At 38.3% G+C, this 16,795-nt stretch overlaps 6 protein-coding genes across 8 annotated transcripts; 3 read left to right on the top strand and 3 right to left on the bottom strand.

Annotated features, from left to right (window-relative positions):
- The first annotated feature begins 448 nt into the window (after positions 1 to 448).
- LOC110851923 (proclotting enzyme) lies at positions 449 to 3,584 on the top strand. The gene is made up of 18 exons (XM_022099866.2): positions 449 to 608; positions 672 to 834; positions 908 to 1,017; positions 1,095 to 1,145; positions 1,233 to 1,300; positions 1,413 to 1,533; positions 1,604 to 1,658; positions 1,729 to 1,897; positions 1,965 to 2,009; positions 2,098 to 2,165; positions 2,243 to 2,331; positions 2,418 to 2,434; positions 2,507 to 2,679; positions 2,748 to 2,846; positions 2,926 to 3,023; positions 3,109 to 3,150; positions 3,228 to 3,341; positions 3,416 to 3,584. Exons 1-18 carry the CDS (start codon positions 555 to 557, stop codon positions 3,479 to 3,481), a joined length of 1,602 nt encoding a protein of 533 aa, XP_021955558.1. The 5' UTR covers positions 449 to 554; the 3' UTR covers positions 3,482 to 3,584.
- A 329-nt stretch (positions 3,585 to 3,913) lies between these two features.
- On the top strand, positions 3,914 to 6,933 carry LOC110851878 (serine protease 44). The gene is made up of 14 exons (XM_022099804.2): positions 3,914 to 4,045; positions 4,171 to 4,315; positions 4,390 to 4,499; positions 4,583 to 4,701; positions 4,784 to 4,904; positions 4,996 to 5,047; positions 5,140 to 5,339; positions 5,408 to 5,449; positions 5,823 to 5,837; positions 5,918 to 5,934; positions 6,011 to 6,183; positions 6,262 to 6,315; positions 6,440 to 6,637; positions 6,711 to 6,933. Exons 1-14 carry the CDS (start codon positions 3,980 to 3,982, stop codon positions 6,875 to 6,877), a joined length of 1,479 nt encoding a protein of 492 aa, XP_021955496.1. The 5' UTR covers positions 3,914 to 3,979; the 3' UTR covers positions 6,878 to 6,933.
- On the bottom strand, positions 6,923 to 8,354 carry LOC110851970. The gene is made up of 4 exons (XM_022099917.2): positions 8,223 to 8,354; positions 7,958 to 8,154; positions 7,380 to 7,865; positions 6,923 to 7,270 (listed from the first exon to the last, which is right to left on the bottom strand). The coding sequence occupies exons 1-4, from the start codon at positions 8,302 to 8,304 to the stop codon at positions 7,004 to 7,006; spliced, it is 1,032 nt and encodes a 343-aa protein (XP_021955609.2). The 5' UTR covers positions 8,305 to 8,354; the 3' UTR covers positions 6,923 to 7,003.
- Positions 8,355 to 8,514: 160 nt separating this feature from the next.
- Positions 8,515 to 13,159, bottom strand: LOC110851671 (crooked neck-like protein 1). Its single transcript, XM_022099531.2, has 9 exons — positions 12,967 to 13,159; positions 12,693 to 12,874; positions 12,447 to 12,603; positions 12,261 to 12,369; positions 11,881 to 12,182; positions 10,575 to 10,929; positions 10,319 to 10,473; positions 9,627 to 10,217; positions 8,515 to 9,481 (listed from the first exon to the last, which is right to left on the bottom strand). Exons 1-9 carry the CDS (start codon positions 13,015 to 13,017, stop codon positions 8,846 to 8,848), a joined length of 2,538 nt encoding a protein of 845 aa, XP_021955223.1. The 5' UTR covers positions 13,018 to 13,159; the 3' UTR covers positions 8,515 to 8,845.
- Positions 13,087 to 15,599, top strand: LOC110851672. Of its 3 annotated transcripts, none has more exons than XM_022099533.1 (9): positions 13,087 to 13,204; positions 13,276 to 13,313; positions 13,396 to 13,800; positions 13,874 to 14,146; positions 14,213 to 14,372; positions 14,454 to 14,517; positions 14,601 to 14,708; positions 14,787 to 14,948; positions 15,037 to 15,599. In XM_022099533.1, exons 3-9 carry the CDS (start codon positions 13,508 to 13,510, stop codon positions 15,408 to 15,410), a joined length of 1,434 nt encoding a protein of 477 aa, XP_021955225.1. In that variant the 5' UTR covers positions 13,087 to 13,204; positions 13,276 to 13,313; positions 13,396 to 13,507; the 3' UTR covers positions 15,411 to 15,599. The 3 variants fall into 3 exon arrangements, with proteins under 3 accessions (XP_021955225.1, XP_035710018.1, XP_021955224.1); XM_035854125.1 differs by having other exon boundaries at positions 13,172 to 13,190; XM_022099532.2 differs by having other exon boundaries at positions 13,185 to 13,313.
- LOC118436318 (ctenidin-3-like) lies at positions 15,430 to 16,672 on the bottom strand. Its single transcript, XM_035854126.1, has 3 exons — positions 16,098 to 16,672; positions 15,780 to 16,026; positions 15,430 to 15,714 (listed from the first exon to the last, which is right to left on the bottom strand). Exons 1-3 carry the CDS (start codon positions 16,113 to 16,115, stop codon positions 15,674 to 15,676), a joined length of 306 nt encoding a protein of 101 aa, XP_035710019.1. The 5' UTR covers positions 16,116 to 16,672; the 3' UTR covers positions 15,430 to 15,673.
- Positions 16,673 to 16,795: the final 123 nt, after the last annotated feature.

Here is a 16,795-nt window from a genome sequence, read left to right as displayed (position 1 = left end):
AAGCGGTTACTCCCAAAGAAATCTCAGTGTATAATAAGTAATAAAGTCGTCTCCGTTTTGTTGACATCAAAATCTTGACAGTCAAAAATGATTTGAAAAAATAAACGATGACACTGACAACAATTTCATATTATTGTTGTAATGCCTTCCATATTCATGTATTAACTACTTTCGTCAATCTGCAAACTCATCCTCTAGTCCTCACATCTATTATATACATATTTTTTTGCAACTCGGGACACTTTACTCGAAAACCCAAGCGAATAAGAAAAAGTTAGTAATGACATTAGTAATATCACATTGTGTGCAAATCCAAGCAATTTGATAATGAGACGCATTAGTAATGTGTTTATATCCTATTGCCGATGAATTGAACTCATGTCTAGCGTGGGTTCATTAAACCGATTTATGGGAACAATGATCGATATCCCCTTGTTAATTTTGTTAATTGGACGAGATGAGCTAGCTTCTTAGCAGAGGCTATCTGGGGTCACATTTGGTCTGCTGGTGATCGAGATTGTTCTGGAATATTTTTTGTACCAACTTTTGAAGCAATGCTGTTTCAAATTGCCCTTTTTTGCTGTTTTGCAGCATTTCCATTCTCAAATGTAAGTATACATAATTCTCACAGTGCATCTAATATTTTATTCTGAAAATAAATGAAATCACAGGCTGGGAATGATGACTACGTTTTCGAAGCGTTGCTAAAAGCCAAGCCACTATTTCCTCAAATCAAGCCTCCAGATGTGGTCAAAATTGATGAAGAAATTAATCCCTCAAAAGTAGAATTGTATGAAGATTTGTCTCATTTTCTTCCTTCTCGAGGCAGCAGTGGTACATATTATACTCATATTTTTATAAGACGTTAAAACACTGCTAATTGTTAGAATTACTATTTATCGTGCAGATTGTAGCTTCAACAAGACGGATTTAAAGGCTGGAGATTACGGTACAATTACAACGCCAAACTATCCAGATAATTATCCTGGAGGTCGATCATGCCAATGGTACTTGGAGGTTGGCAAAGTCAAATATTTTATTTAATAACCATCTACACATTTTCTCAACTCGTTCAATTTTTAATGATTCTTTAGAGCGAGGAAGACACCCGAATCGAAGTGACCGTTTTTGATCTATTCACTCAGGTTTAAATTTAAAAATACAATTTATGCAAAATAATTGTTAATTAGGTAAAATAATCTGTATTTATATTTTATACGCACCAAAATCAGCCGTGGTTCTTCACCTACTTTGACTATGTTCAGTTCTCCACGGATGGAAACTTTACAAATGCTGAACGGTTATTACTTATTTTAATTTTCCTGAAAATTTTAATTTTCCTAACTTTAAAGCGGAAATTGTGAGGACAAAACTGAACTAACGCTACTTTGTTGTACGATGCATGTTCATAGAATGTCGGGAGACTTGAATGCCAGAACACCATTCACAATCGCGTCGCAAGAAAACAAATTGGGAGTGCGATTCAGGTCGTCAACTCTTTTCAATTTCCGAGGATTGAAATTGCACTATCTGGTAACCACTGATGACTATCTGAAGAAATAAATACTTTCACCATCATTTATTAATTTGGAAATAACTCCAGGTTAAGCCAACTGACCCTGCAAAATTGGATGAAATACGGATTTCTTCATACGATGGTGCAGTAGACAATTAATGCATTTCCACCAAATTACAAATATTCATTGGTTGTATTATTGCAATTTGTAGGCGTTTGTGGTCAATCCCAGCTCTTATTCGAGGATGACGAAACAACTCAGAGACCGCTGTTGCCTGGAGTGGTTCCAGAACTTCCAATTTTAGCTCCTGGAAGATCAACAACGCCTTCCGCAATCAGACACGTCTTGGGAGAGGCTACCACCCATCGTGGTCCTGCCTGGTGGGTTTTGATAATATTTCACTTCTAAAGTTTATTGGCAGTATGAAGAATTAAAATTTCGTGACAGGTTGCCACCATCTTTAACCGTTCACATTCCAGTTTTTGGCAGTGTGTAAGTTCCCATACTTAATTTAAACGGGTACTTGCTCCACAAAAATATTTGTGCGTGCAAATTAATCGCACTGGTTCTAACTAAACAGGGCTGAAGGACAAACAAACCAGGAATCAGGCAATCCCAAGATTATTGGTCCCGGTCAAGCTCCCGCAGGTTTAAAGTTATATATAAAATCATAGTCAGGTCACTAGCAGAGGTTTAAATCATCGACGTCTATACATGTTTTTAAGGTGCATTCCCCTGGATGGCTGCTCTGTTGATTGACGGCAGGAGTTTTTGTGGGGGCAGTCTAATCGATAACTACCACGTGTTGACCGCGGTGAGAAAATAATTAAGTGACAATAATTGTTTGAGTTATTTTGCTAAACCACTAATTTGAGCTAATATGTGTGGCATAAATTTCAGGCTCATTGCACAGATGGGTAAGAAACTTAAATTCGTTCAAAGTGGTAATAATGCATACATACGTCTGTAATGTTTAAAACATTTGGCAGGGCTACCAAAATAAACGTCGTTCTTGGGACAAACAATCTCAAAACGCCAGACGAAGGAAGACTTCTCTTCAATGTCACTCGAGAAGGAATTTTCCAACATCCAAAATATAATCCGAGCACGGTTGCTTATGATATTGCCGTGATCCGACTCCCAGAACGTGTTGAATTCACTGGTACATTAATATTTATAAGGATTAAAATTTGCTTGAATGATGATCACATTTGTAATTTCCCATTTTAGAAAAAGTCCGACCAATTTGTCTTCCAAACCGATACCACAATGCTGAGACATTCCAAAGTCAATTGGTTCGAGTTTCCGGATGGGGAAAGCCAGCCGATAGTAAGATCAGTCATTCCATACCAATGAAAAATTTGCGTCCTACAGCTCAATCAAAATCCTTGTGTATGTAATTGAACAGAGGCCGTTTCAGTCAGCCCAGTTTTGAAAAATGTTACTATTGCGGTCATGTCGAATAGACAGTGCAGAGCCATATTCCGTCACATCATTTCCGGAAATGTAAGTTTATGACGCAACAATATGCTAAATTTTATTTCCTTCCAATTCAAAGATACAAAGCCTAATAATTTTGCATCTTTTGTAGAACGTGTGCACGGCCACGAAAACAACCGTCGCTCCTTGCCGGGTATGATTGAATACGTAATGACCTATTTTTTAAGGGATTACTTTATCACATTATTTTGCTTGGACTTTTGATTTTAGGGAGATAGCGGTGGGCCCCTTATCATTAGGCAGCAGTCTCCGGATGGGACCCCGTACTACATGCAAGTTGGAATCGTCTCATTTGGCGGAACCTCCTGCGAACGGGCTTATCCGGTAATTAACAACTCATACTAGTCAACATCCACTCGTCAGCATGTTTTTAATATTATTCTCTGTGCTTTTTAAAGGTTGGATACACCAGAATATCTGCGTTTATCGACTATTTGTCCACCATCACGGGGAAATCTATTTAGATTAAGGACGAGACAACAATAGAAACTTTTATGTGGATGCGACTAAATTATAAGAATAATAAAAACATGATTATGACGTACAAATAAATTCCGTTCACCTGAATTTTTGCTTCATACACATCCCAATAATTCATTTGCATTTGGTACATTTAATTTAAAACTTGCTGTGACCTAAATTTCAAGTTATCTTAATAACCAATCAACGTTGGAAGCGATAAGTTAGGCGTTTGTGAGGATTACGTATATTTTGAGGAATTACAGTGACGTATTTGGTCCCTTTCTGTGCATCTGTTCAACTTGAATTGTATGTTAATTTGAACGGGTCAAGGTTCCCATTTTTTCCACAATTTACTGAAATACGAGGTATTTGGTGAGCATGTGTATGCGACACAACACAATGTCAATGAACTAATTGAATTTTTATGAGCAATCTTACTCAACAATTGATCACCCATAAGTGACAAAGTTCTTGTAGGCAAACTGTAGTAGTCGTTACTGATGATGCTTCTCAGGATGTGGTCTCAACTACTTGTTCTTTCTCTCCTCCTTGGAGCCTCCCCACCGGTGGGTTCAATCAGCATTGCATTTCCTTATCATAAATTAATTACTCCTGTGAAGTCTTTATTCGAGTCTCCCTTCTTGTCAGTTTTCACGTTTCTCGGCAGCTAAAATAACTCAAAAATGTTTAGGTGCGAGGGGACTTGACGGACGACTTTTTAGCAGCCACCCCAATCCATCCCACCTTCAAGGTTCCTGAGGTCTTTGGACAGGAAAGCGAACAATTGAAGTTTGAAGCTTATACAAATTTTACTGGAACATTTACACCTTTCGCCGGTAGGATTTACATAAGCGTAGTTCGTCCAAATGTGTCTACTAATTCAAAATTAGAGCAACATTTTCAAATTTAGATTGCAGTGAAAACAAGACTGATTTACAACTGGGTGATTATGGAGTTATAAAGACGCCAAACTACCCTAGAAATTATCCAGGACGCTCATCATGTCAGTGGTATTTGGAGGTAATAATTCTATTCAATTGTGGAATTGTAGCATCTTTTAATGACAAAATTTAAAATAAAATGACGCTATTTCATTTTCAAAGAGTCCTCCAAACACGAAAATTGAAGCAACCATATTCGACCTGTACACACAGCCCTGGTTCTTTACGTACTTTGACTACGTAATGATTACCAGGGATGGCAATTTTTCAAAAGTGGATAGGTATGTAGTGTACACACACTTAATTTAACATTCTGACGTCAGTTATTTGTAAAACTTGATGTATGTTGCTTTTGTTATTTAGAATGGCAGGCGATATGAATACCAAAACTCCATTGACAATTTCTTCGGAATTGAACAAGTTGGGGATCAGGTTCCGGTCGTCCACGCTTTTCAACTTTAGAGGAATGAAAATTCACTATTTGGTAGCATTATTATGCATTTAAGGAATTCGCAACAATTATTTGGAATATACTAGTAGTGACTTGACTCATTCTTTCAATTTCGTGCATACAGGTGAAGTCAATGGATGGGAATGTTGAAAAACTTGCTCCGTCCCCTTATGACAGTCAGTTCTAAATTATTTCATGAAAATATTTTATTCCCATTAATTGACCTTTCGTGTAACTTGTTTATGAAATCTTCCTTGCAATTATGCAGATGTATGCGGACAGTCTACAATTCTTGGGTCACAAAGTCCAGTGGTGGTAATTCCGCCACTCCCAGCGTTGCCTGGAGTGGTCACAACCACCACGGAGGCCACAGTCGAAACCACAACGATACCACAAACGGATGATCATATCATTGGTCCTGATTTCGCTTCTAGAGGAAGTTTTCCATGGATGGCAGCCATGCTAATTGTATGATCTTGAAATCATCTGACCAAGTTAACACTTTATTTTGACATTAATATAATTTCTTGTTCTAGGATGGCCGAAGTTTTTGTGGAGGAAGTTTAATTGACAATCAGGTTAGGGTGTAGATACTTTGGACCCTCAAAAGTTTTTCGTGTACAAAGGCAATTTTTTGTATATTGTTTATTTCATGACGAGGAGACAAAATCTCATTTTCCCTGAAGAATTAAAATTAGTAATTGTCACTAACAGTTGGCTCTATCATAAATTATTAATCTAAAAAAGCGATACGAAACTACCAGTGTCAACGGTAGTGGTAACTGCTAATTTTAAGACTTTAGTGCAAAATTACATTTTTCAAGTGAGATACATAGTTGAGGCAACATGAGATTTCCCTTTTTGGTCATAAAATATGCAATAAAAAATTTGCCTTGTGGACGATAAACGTTTGGGGGTCCAGGCATCAACACCCTAACCGACGACTATTAGCACGTATTAACAGCGGTAAGACCCAATAGTATAAATACTCGATTTGTACAAAATCAACAAAATATAAAAATGCACATTTTTATATAATTTCATAGGCTCATTGCACGGACGGGTATTATTTCAAACAATGACATGAAAATAAGTCCAATTGATGATGTTTTGATAATTGATGTTGAAATTACGAAAAGAGCGAAACGAATCACTGTGCTGTTGGGGGCTTTGGACATCAAGAGCAAAACAGAGAAGCGATTGACATTCAATATTACGCGAGAAAATATTTTTCAACATCCGGATTATAACCCAAACACAATAACGCACGACATTACCGTAATTAAACTTCCAGAGAAAGTTAACTATACTGGTAAGTTTCGCAAAGAATCATGAAATGCAACAATGCATAAACATGCATCATATAATAACGTATTTGATTAATTTTTAGATAACATCCGACCAATTTGTCTGCCGAACAGATACTACGTAGAAAATACCTTTGGTAACTATACACAATCATTTTGTCCCCCACCACAAGTCACTCTCTGAAATTAGAACATTGCTTTAAGAGGGATACGTCAAATGCATAAAATGAAGCTGATTATCGTGTATTATAAATATTTCAGTCGGAGAGGAAGTCCGCGTGTCTGGCTGGGGCAAACCCTTTGATTCTGCACCCGGAATCAGTCCAATATTAAAAAACACGACGGCCAATGTGATCGCCAATGGACAATGCAGACGCTTTTTCAGAAGCATTGTGACAGGAAATTTGATTTGCATCGGGACGACATTCGACGCGTCACCATGTCGTGGGGACAGTGGTGGTAAGCATGCTTACTGTTGCATATTCATGTTGGCTAACCTATCACTCAACACATGTTAAACTTCATTGTTCAGGTCCTTTGGTAGTGAAACAAACGACGGAATCTGGACAACCCTTTTTTATGCAACTAGGAATTGTATCATTTGGTGGAAATTCTTGTCAGAAAGCGTATCCAGTTGGATTTACGCGTGTGAGTGCATTTCTAGATTATATATCATCAGTCACTACAAAAACATTGTAGTAACTTATTCCTGAGCATATAAAAAATTACAATAAACTATACAAATAAGATATAAATTGTTTTATTTAGCACGATGAAAGTTATTCTTGATTTATAGATCATTTTTGTGAATGATTATTTTTACAACTAAACGAGACCGTAGAAGCCAAGATGAACTCCTGGTATCCCTTCCAGTTTTCGTTCACCTTCCTTCACCAGCTCCTCGGTTGAACTCGTTGCATTGCCAGAGAGTACGACTTGCTCACCAAATACTTCAAAACCATAGGGCGTAGTGGGTGGGGATGAGCTCCAGGCGTCTTTTTGAGATTTTGAAGGTACTTTCGGACCTTCCTCATTTGGAAACGTCTCGGCCTCAATTTGGAATTCTACTTCTGCCACGTGTTCAACCTCGTGCTGCATAAATCATTGTATGCGATACGAATTAAATCCAGGATTTCATTTCAGGAGTATGAGATCGCTATCTCTTGTATGCATACATATATATTTTTAAACATGAAGTTACCTTCTCCATTGATCTCTTCCCCTTTGCATATTTCCTGGAGTCACTCCTGGAGAGCGAAGGAGACTTCGAATTGCGTCTGGAATGGGGTGATTTCCCAACTTTTCTAGACAAGTCTCCCTCACAGGATTTGGTTGCGAGATTCGGAATGGGTTCTAGAGTGATAAGTTTGATGTCGCTGGGAAGAACCTGTTCAATGGAATTGAAACTCTTGGCATCTTGTTTTAAGGCAGAAACTTCTTGTGGCTCAACATGAGTGGGCTTTGTTACTGTTTGGATTTTAGGCTTTGGATTATGTGCCGTTTTTGGAACGTTCTGGGTCACTTGAACTGACCTCGGTCTCCGTTTGATTTCAGCAGCCTGAGTCATGGCCATCGGTATTGCAGGTGGCTTCAGTATAACGTCTGGGACTTGTGGCTTCTGACCGATACGGTAGTTCAGAATGGATCTGTTTTTTCGAGCAATGAGGGGACGGAGTTCGAAAAGAACCTGTTGCATAATTACAGGCATTTGAAAGTTTTTTCAATGAATATAAAAAGTAATTTTTCATAATTTGCGATTGCTGTATTGCTGTAGATCACCTTCTCGATAGCTCCAGCTTTGCTTTCCATGATGTCATTCATTTTCTGCTTATCAACTTTGTATCCAAGCTTATTGAAAACTTTTGCATTGAGATGTTCCCAGTTGTTGACCTTGTTCTTCTTGGACAGGGCCATGTAATAGCTTCCCAACTCAACAGACCTCGGCAGATATTTTGAGATTAGCTCTGCCATCAACACTGCATGCAAAAAATCCAAACTGTTTTCAGTCAATGTAAGAGATTTAATAATGCTGGGAAAGTGATACCTCCATCAGAAAAATCTCGAGATATGTTCTTCTTCGATCGTGAGAACTCCAAATGGTCAATCCAGCAGTAAATGTCGTACATTTCTTTCTCAGTTGGTTCCCGATTTGTGTCCAAATGACACAACTCGTCCACCTCCATTTCAAACTCTGGGTCACTCATTACTTTTTATCTCTACGTGAGACTGTTGCTAGAAAGTAAAAAGTACAGAAAATTTGATTCGATTATGCAATAAGTGCACTCGCTACAGTGAAGTGAATGGGTATTTATACTTTACGATACAAATTCAACAGGTTGGCAAGTTTGAATAATTTTTATTTCAACGTAACGAAACTTTGACAACAATAATTTAATGTCTGAGATTTACTTATTATAAAAATTGTGTAATGGATACAGATAAAATCTATATAAACGATATGATAATGGACCATTTGTCTGAAAGTACTTACAAACATGTTACATATACTACATAACATTGTGTTAGTTGAGTAAAAATAATATGTAACTCAATCATATGACACAACTTTTGTTGCGTCATTTAAAACTAGACATTTATAATTTTTTTAGTTATACTTTTATGAACTTTTGTTATTTAATTTTATTGAATAAAAATAAATGATAAATTTCACTTTTCATCCGAATCACTGGAAGAACTCGAGCTTGAACTACTGCTGCTGCTGCTTGAGCTACTGCTACTACTTTTACTTCTTTTTTGCTTGGAACCATCTTTCGTTTTTGCAACGCGTTTTTTCTTGGTCTTGCTTTCGTCGTCGCTTTCACTGCTACTGGAACTACTGGAACTGCCACTTCCGCTACTTGAACTGGAGCTGCTATCATCTCGATCCAGTGGTTCTTCAGCCTTTCTCTTTTGAACAGAGGAAGAAGAAGTAGTAGATGTGGGTACATTTGGAGGACTGGCTTCCGCTTCTTCGCTAGCTACATCGGGCTGCTGCACCATGTCCTGTGCGGAGTCAATGTCGATTTCGTCGGGATTGTTTGTTATTTCTTGTATTTCGTTCGGCTGAGTAGGTGACATGGATTCGAATTTAATTTCTACGTCTTCTGGATGGTCTTGCGGAGGATTTTCTGCGGCGGATGTAATATTATCTAGGGTTTTATGAATTTCTGCTGCTTCAGGTTCAGGTAGAAAATCTTTTTTCTTCTTCCACATTTTAGCCATTGCCAGCAACTTGAGATTAGGCTTCGCCGCTTCATCTTCTGGAAATATGTAGTCAAAGTATTCCTCCCAACCAGCTTCGGACTGCACATATAAAAAATTAGCAAATGATATAATTAGTTAATATAATGTATAATAGCCAACACTGATTGATTGATATTATTCAACAATATTATCATCACAATAATACAATATGATGCTAACAATATGGGAAGACAAAAAAACTTACGCCATCCGTTGTTTCAATCTTCCTCCTTTTCTTAATTTTGCGAGGCATCCTTTCCTCAATTTTGGTCTGACTTTCCAGATTTCCGTGCTCGTACTCGAATGCCTTCCATGCCTCAAGCAGCATCAATCGTTCTTCTTTTTCTGCTGTATCTCTGAGTTTGTCGTTGGCCTTCTCAAATACCTTTCTTGCCCGACTTGTAGAATTTTCATCCCCAACTCCCATTTCAAAATGAGATAAACTCAACCAAACCTTGACGTGTTGAGTTCTTTGAAGCAACTGGTAATACAACTCTCGGGCCCTATCAGTCTCGCCTTGTTCAATTTCAAAGTCAATGTAGGTTTTCCATAATATTTCAGGCATGTCCAGTCTAGGCTGAGTTACAGCAATTCCATAAATGGCTCGCGCTCGTTCTACATCTCCTAAAAGACATTCAAGTTCGGCAAACTTCATCCACGTGGTACAATTCTCTGGTCCAAATTCAAGAAACTTTTGATAAAGGATTCGGCATCGATCGAATTCTCGCAGTTGAATTTCCAAGTCGATATATCCCCGGAACAACTTGTCCTTTGGACACATCCCGACTGCCATTCCCTAAAAATTCAGTAAGTTAAAAGTAATGATTAGTATCACAATTATTATTGAGACATAGTTTTTGAGATTTAAAACAAAAACAAGATTAAAAGCCGTCATACCAATGTTTTTCGAGCATGAACCAAGTTCTTTTGACGAATCTCAAATTGAGCATACAGCAACCAAACTTTTGCAAACGTAAATATTTTGTGAGGGATAAGTTCAAGGCATCCTTTGTACACGCTTCTTGTCCGTTCTACGTCACCAGCTTCCAATTCTAGGATATAAAAATTAAATGTTAATAATAATGTACATTACTCATCATTTGATTTTGTTATGTTGTGTGCACTGTGTATGAGTTCGGTGGAGAATTCTTACCTTCGAACAGTGCATAATTTATCCAAATATAAATATATCGTCTCCAATAGGTTTTCTCTTTCGCTGGAGGAATCTGAGCTATTGCTCTTTCGTAGGTGTCACGTACGACGTCAGCATCAATTTCAGGTGCAGTTTCCAAAAGTTTCAAGTAATCGAACCAAGTGTCATAGTCGTACTGGTTATCTTTCAATGCTTCTTCGTACTGAAACTTTCGTTTGGAAGTAATCACGTTTTCAATCCCAGCACGGTCGCCATACTTCTTTTCATGGATAGTGTAGGCCTTGTATAAATCTTGAGATCGCTCCTTTGGAATGTGTTCCAAAGCATACTTGTAAATAACACGCGTTCTTTCATGCTGCAAAATTAAATACAAAGAGCTAATTAGTTTGGTTACACAGAGATCCTCTTTGGCTTCCAACCGTGCACGACGTGTCTCTCTCGCTCTGCAACTGGATTCTCTCTCTTCCATCTGGGTCGCGGGTGTGCCAGGGCAAGTGAAGTGTGTCCCAGGCTTTTCGCCCTGTGAGCCTCGTCCACTCACACCCCCCAACTGCGTGCCTGGTGACACCCCCTGCCACACCCGTCCCAGCAACGACAAGCCGAGCCATCAGGCGAAGATGGATTCGCCGGACCAAGTGCACGGGAGGATCTACGCCATGGAGGACTCCCCCCAGGTAGGTCATTGTTTGGTATATCGGGGTGGTGACCGTGGGGGCGGTTGGTAGAAGAGTGGGGACGGGGTCGTGCATGGCGGTGGGCAGTGTAGTCGGGCCTACGGGGGTCCCATGGCCCGGTTGTGCTGTGAGGGGTGAAGGGGCAAGTGGGTAGTGTCGCTCGGCCCTGGTCACACTGTGTGACCGTGAAGGGGACACGTAGCCCGTGCCCGTGAGGGCGCTAAGGTATTTCGTGGTCCGTGGACGCCCCGCCCAACAACCTTCACTCACCTTGCTTCCGCCGTCACGACGCCGTCCTCATTTGGATATCAGCAGTTCCTCGCGGAATCTGCCTATGATCCCTATCACTCATTTGTCCTGCCTGGGTGATGTAGTCAGAGCCGAATGGACCTCTGGGCCACATTCCCAGAGGTGATAGTGGTTTTCCTGGCTCTACACCATAGCCAGGTTTTCCCACTATTCCTCTGACTACTTTACTTTATTTACATTTACATATCTAGCTCTGTAATTTCTATTGATGAGGGCTCATGGCCATATCAAATGCTAATAAATTGAATATTGAATTGAAAATAGTTTGGTTACACCAACATGAGAGAGGATCTTCAATATCCAAAAGGAAATGAGTGACCTACCTCTCTCTGATTTTCTTCGAATTTGGCAAATGCTATAAACAGCCTCTCGTCCATGTAATCTTCTCCGTAAAACTCAACAGCTCTCTCATACACTTTTCGCGCAGATCGAATAAAACCATGCTTCTCTTCGAATCGTGCATATTTGATCCAATGCTTGATGTCCGGATGAGTAAACACAAATGTTTCATAAATTTGTCGCGCTCTGTCAATTTCCTTGTATCGAAGTTCAAAATTAATGTACGTTTGCCATGCTTGTTCATCTGGATGCCATTCCATCCATCTTTCAAAAACTTGGCGACATCCTGCACATTAAATAAGCATGTTAATATGTCAAATTAAAATATATTCGCCGATTTTAGTCGGTTATGTAAATATATTACCAGCAATGTTGCCGAGCATTTCCTCCATGTAAGTATATTTGTACCAAAACTGACTGACTCTTGGCATAATAGTGATGGCCCGATCCCACAAATTTCTTGCATGATTAACCTATAACCCGAAATAAATTTAAAAAAACATATTTCAGTGTACATTGTACAATCAAATTTAATCAGACATTGACTTACTTGACGATTTCGCATTTCCATCTCCGCATATCGAAGCCAAAGTGTGACATTTCTATGATCAACATCCAATGCTCGCTCGTACACACTCCTTGCTCGCTGAATTTCATTTTGAGACTCCTCCCACTTTGAATATTTAAGCCAATTTCCAATCTGACCTCTTCACCATTAAAAAATAAAGTTAGTTTTATAAATTTAATATGATTTCTGATTGATTACAATATTCAAGCGGACGTTATAATTAATTACCGATTTTTCCGGATGCTATCTTCAAACCCTTTCCTTTTTCTAAGTCGATAGTCCGCTAATTCTTCAGGATCAGAGATTTTCTGCTTTGGGGGAGGCGGCACAATTTCCAAATCTCGTTCCTTCGCCTCACGTAACAACTGTTCAGCAGTGATTTGGATCTCAGCAGGCGCCTTGTTCTTCACCTTCAATACAAAAAACAGACAATTTAAATTACAGTACCCACTAATTTGATACTAAAATCACTAATTACTCATGAATCATGTGCTAAATTTACCTTTGCCACTTTAGGCACCCTTTGAGGTTTTCCGGCAATACCTTGCTCCATTGTTACACGTCAAATCCACGAATAATTAATTTGCGTGTAAAATTTAAAAAAAACGTGAAGATCCAGCGAGTCGTTTATTTTTATGTCGTTGGCATAAAATTTCGTCTCTCACTCGGCGAAATGAGTTGAAGTTGGAGGGTAAAACGAATGCGAGGAACTCTCAGTCGCTCGCGGTGAGACGAAAGGCGTAAGAACTTAGATTAGAAGATTGAATTGAATCGACTGTATTTACATTCGCAAAAATTCACATGCTTTCAGGTTTACAAATTTGCATCAGATTCAGATCCTCATAATGTGTAAGTACTGCAAATTCTTATAAATTATAATTTTGCATGCTTAACTTAATTACAATTTGTAATTAATGTTTTTATAATTCAGGAAGCATAACCGTGGATTGATTGCTATTGGGAGTGTCTCTGACTGGTGAATTGACTGATAATTGATATGTGATATTTCAACTCCCGGATGGCGAAGTTGGCGAAACTCCAGTATGATGAATTTGCTCCCACCTGAAATAACGGAAATTATTTTCGGATTTTTGGATGCATCTACCCTGGACCTTGTGGTATCTAATGTGTGTCTTCTATGGCACGACATTGCTGCAAAAGCTTTGGAAAAACGAACTACGAAGATGCTGGATTATTTTGTTACCAATTCCCAGCACATGAATGAGATTCGCAATCAGCTTTCACCTGAGGCGCAGGATGACAATCAAAAGTTGTTGGAGATTTATGAGAAAGCTTTTTTGCACAAAGGTTTCGAAATTGGAAAGAAGCATTTAGGGTAAAATAGTAGACAAAGTACCATGAAAATGACATAGCCATATATTAATTTACCATTGTAAAATGAATTACAGAGATGAGGTGCTAAATTTTCTAGTGCAAGTACGCAACGAGAGAGGATGTGATTGTCATCACCCACAAAACCTATGCTTTATTAGAAGCCTACACATAATGGCATGTCACCAGTTGGTTTTAGTACAAATGCCTGAAAAAATCGAATTTTACCACATGCATTGCCTTCAAAGTGGAGAAAACGACGATTATCGAACCAAATATGCGACGTCAGTATTGGGGTCGACAACTTTGAGCAATGTTTGGATAGATAATAATACTCATACTGCTGTCAGGTTTGTCAACATAGTCTAACTCGAGAGATAATTAGGAGCTTGCATTAACTTCTGTTGTGTTTTCAGTGTTTTCAACGATAAAATTGTTTGTCAGGAGACAACGAGAGCTTTAATTCTATTTCGAGTCAAAGTAGTTAACCATTCCAACAAGACTGTGGTGCTGGAAAACATTCGAAGAATATTTCTTCCTTTGTGGAGTTGTGATTTGGTCATGTTGGATAATATGGTAAATATTGTTATAAAGATTGTTTCTTGGAGTTACACATACCAACTATTAATGAAATGACATGGAATAATTTTGTAATAGGTGTGTACCTTGTTCACAACCGGGAATCTAGGAATATGGCGGATGAAAGAAAACGATATTCAAGGTAAATAGTACATACACAAAAAAACATACTCAATATCATGCAAAATTAAGTTCAATTTGTAATTTTTTTGCATTTAATTGCAGTATCTGAAAATACTTGTGTGAACGCTGTAACAATGCGCAATATGCGACTTACGAAGATGTACTTGTGCCAAAGTCTTGTGATAATTAAAATACTTACAGATACTTCAGGTAATACACTAAATCTCATTTAAACAATTACGCTACAATCACGATGCACTTATAATTAAACGGAATGATGTTTTGCAGCACATTGGTCGATATTTGATTCGAACGATACTCAACTATTCCAAGTACAAACTGTAGATCTCAATACCTTCATCAGAACAAGTTTTTTGAATTCTTCTGATATCTGTTCAGAAGTTATTGACATATTTGTGACGCTGAATACATTTATTGTACATTGTCAAGGTATATGGTATATTTATTAATTATATTGTATTTTACTCTAAAATCATGGTTGCACCGGTGTATAGAGTTCACTATTATTTTTTTTCAGTGACAACTTCTCTAAAGTCTGATTTAAATCGTCCTAGCAGACGACTAAAAACGCCTGCCCCAACATATCGTGAAGTGGCATGTCGACGGATGGCAACTAATCCTACTCTCCAACATTTCCAGAGCTCAGAGATGTTTAATCTCTGTTTTGATAATGAATATGCGAAAAAAATGCTGACTGACCCTAGTGAATATCTTGTTTCACCGTTTCTCTCTTTGTTCGGTAATAGTAAGTCGAGTTTAGATTTAAACAACATTGTTTCTTTTGTAGGAGTCAACGACTGTCCAGTATATAGAAGTAGTCCTTCTTGTTCACATTATGGAAAGATTGTTGAATTTCATGCAATGTTGTATTCGTTGAGTGACAGGAAATAACTTGTATAATTTATGCATATCGAAACAAGACTACCCTTTAATTATCAGAAAAAATCAAAGTTTCTAAATTCGGACCCGTTATTTATGTTACATTTCGTTGAAATTGTTATATTATTCATTTTACAGTTATCAGCAATTTGTTAACTTTCAATTGTAAACTCAAAATATAACCATTGGCGTTTTAAATAATACCTTAGAGTGTCCAATAATATTATTACTCGATATTCTAAGAACAGGGAAGTTGTTGATACTGAATCCAATTTTTATCCACAGGGGCAATGTCCACCCCCACCATATCCGCCTCCTGGTTTGACAATTGTAAAATTGCAAAATTTATTATATCAATGAGTCATTCGTTTATCTTCTTACCTCCATGGCCACCCCCACCATGTCCCCCACCGTAAATAAGACCCCCACTGTATCCACCCCCATGGCCACCCCCACCATGTCCCCCACCGTATCCACCCCCAATAAGACCACCACTGTATCCACCCCCACCATGGCCCCCACCGTAAACACTCCGAGAGTGCCCTCCACCGTATCCACTGAGGAGGTATCCTGCTTGTACATCATGTCCAGTAAACAGCATTGAAAAAATGGCAACAAATGTCATGATCTAGAAAAGTGATACGAAATTTATATTTTAGTAAGTGTTCAAGTTTAGTAAAAAGCAGTATTCAGCCAAACCCTGATTTTTTCAAGCATTTCGATCCAGCTTTGAGAAATGTAAAAATTTACAGATATCAAAAATTGCTCCCCTCCTTCAGTATACTGCGCCTAAAATGATTCCCGGAACTCTGACAGCTTGTCATTTATATACATACGTCTTAACTTACCGCTACCAACCTTCGAGTTCAATTGGTCTCCTGCATAAATGAAGAAATTGCGCAATAAGATCTATTATTTTAAAGTCAACCGTGAATTTAAACTAAACGTAACATGGTCTCAACGCCCATCACTGTTTCGATGTCAGTGATCCTTGTGTTAATGAACCACATGCGACATGTTTTAATGCATCAATTAAATCACAGTGCAACTGTATATCCACTGCATTGTTGTACATCTTTTTGTCAATTCGATAAGTACAACGTTCATTCATTGTCACTTTTTTGAAGTAATGATGTTGTACTTGTACCTGTGCATCAACCTATTTGTCGAATAAAGATTCCTATTCAAAATTCGAATGCCTTCTTTGTGACACTACGTGCACAGGCGTTGATTCTACAAAAATTCCTAAAATATACAATGGCTAAAGTTAAAGAGTTTTAACTCTAAAGATTTATGTATACATTTAGTTTCGTTGGTCCGAATAAATGAGGTCGGGTGAAAGGTTATCATCAACGTGGTATTCATAAAGCCATGGACGACGGCAATTAAGTAAATGC

The sequence above is a fragment of the Folsomia candida genome, unplaced genomic scaffold (genome assembly GCF_002217175.1).
Source record: "Folsomia candida strain VU population unplaced genomic scaffold, ASM221717v1 Fcan01_Sc007, whole genome shotgun sequence".
Taxonomy (NCBI): domain Eukaryota; kingdom Metazoa; phylum Arthropoda; class Collembola; order Entomobryomorpha; family Isotomidae; genus Folsomia; species Folsomia candida.
Note: the sequence above shows the minus strand (reverse complement) of the source record. Positions and strands in the feature narration are given on the sequence as shown.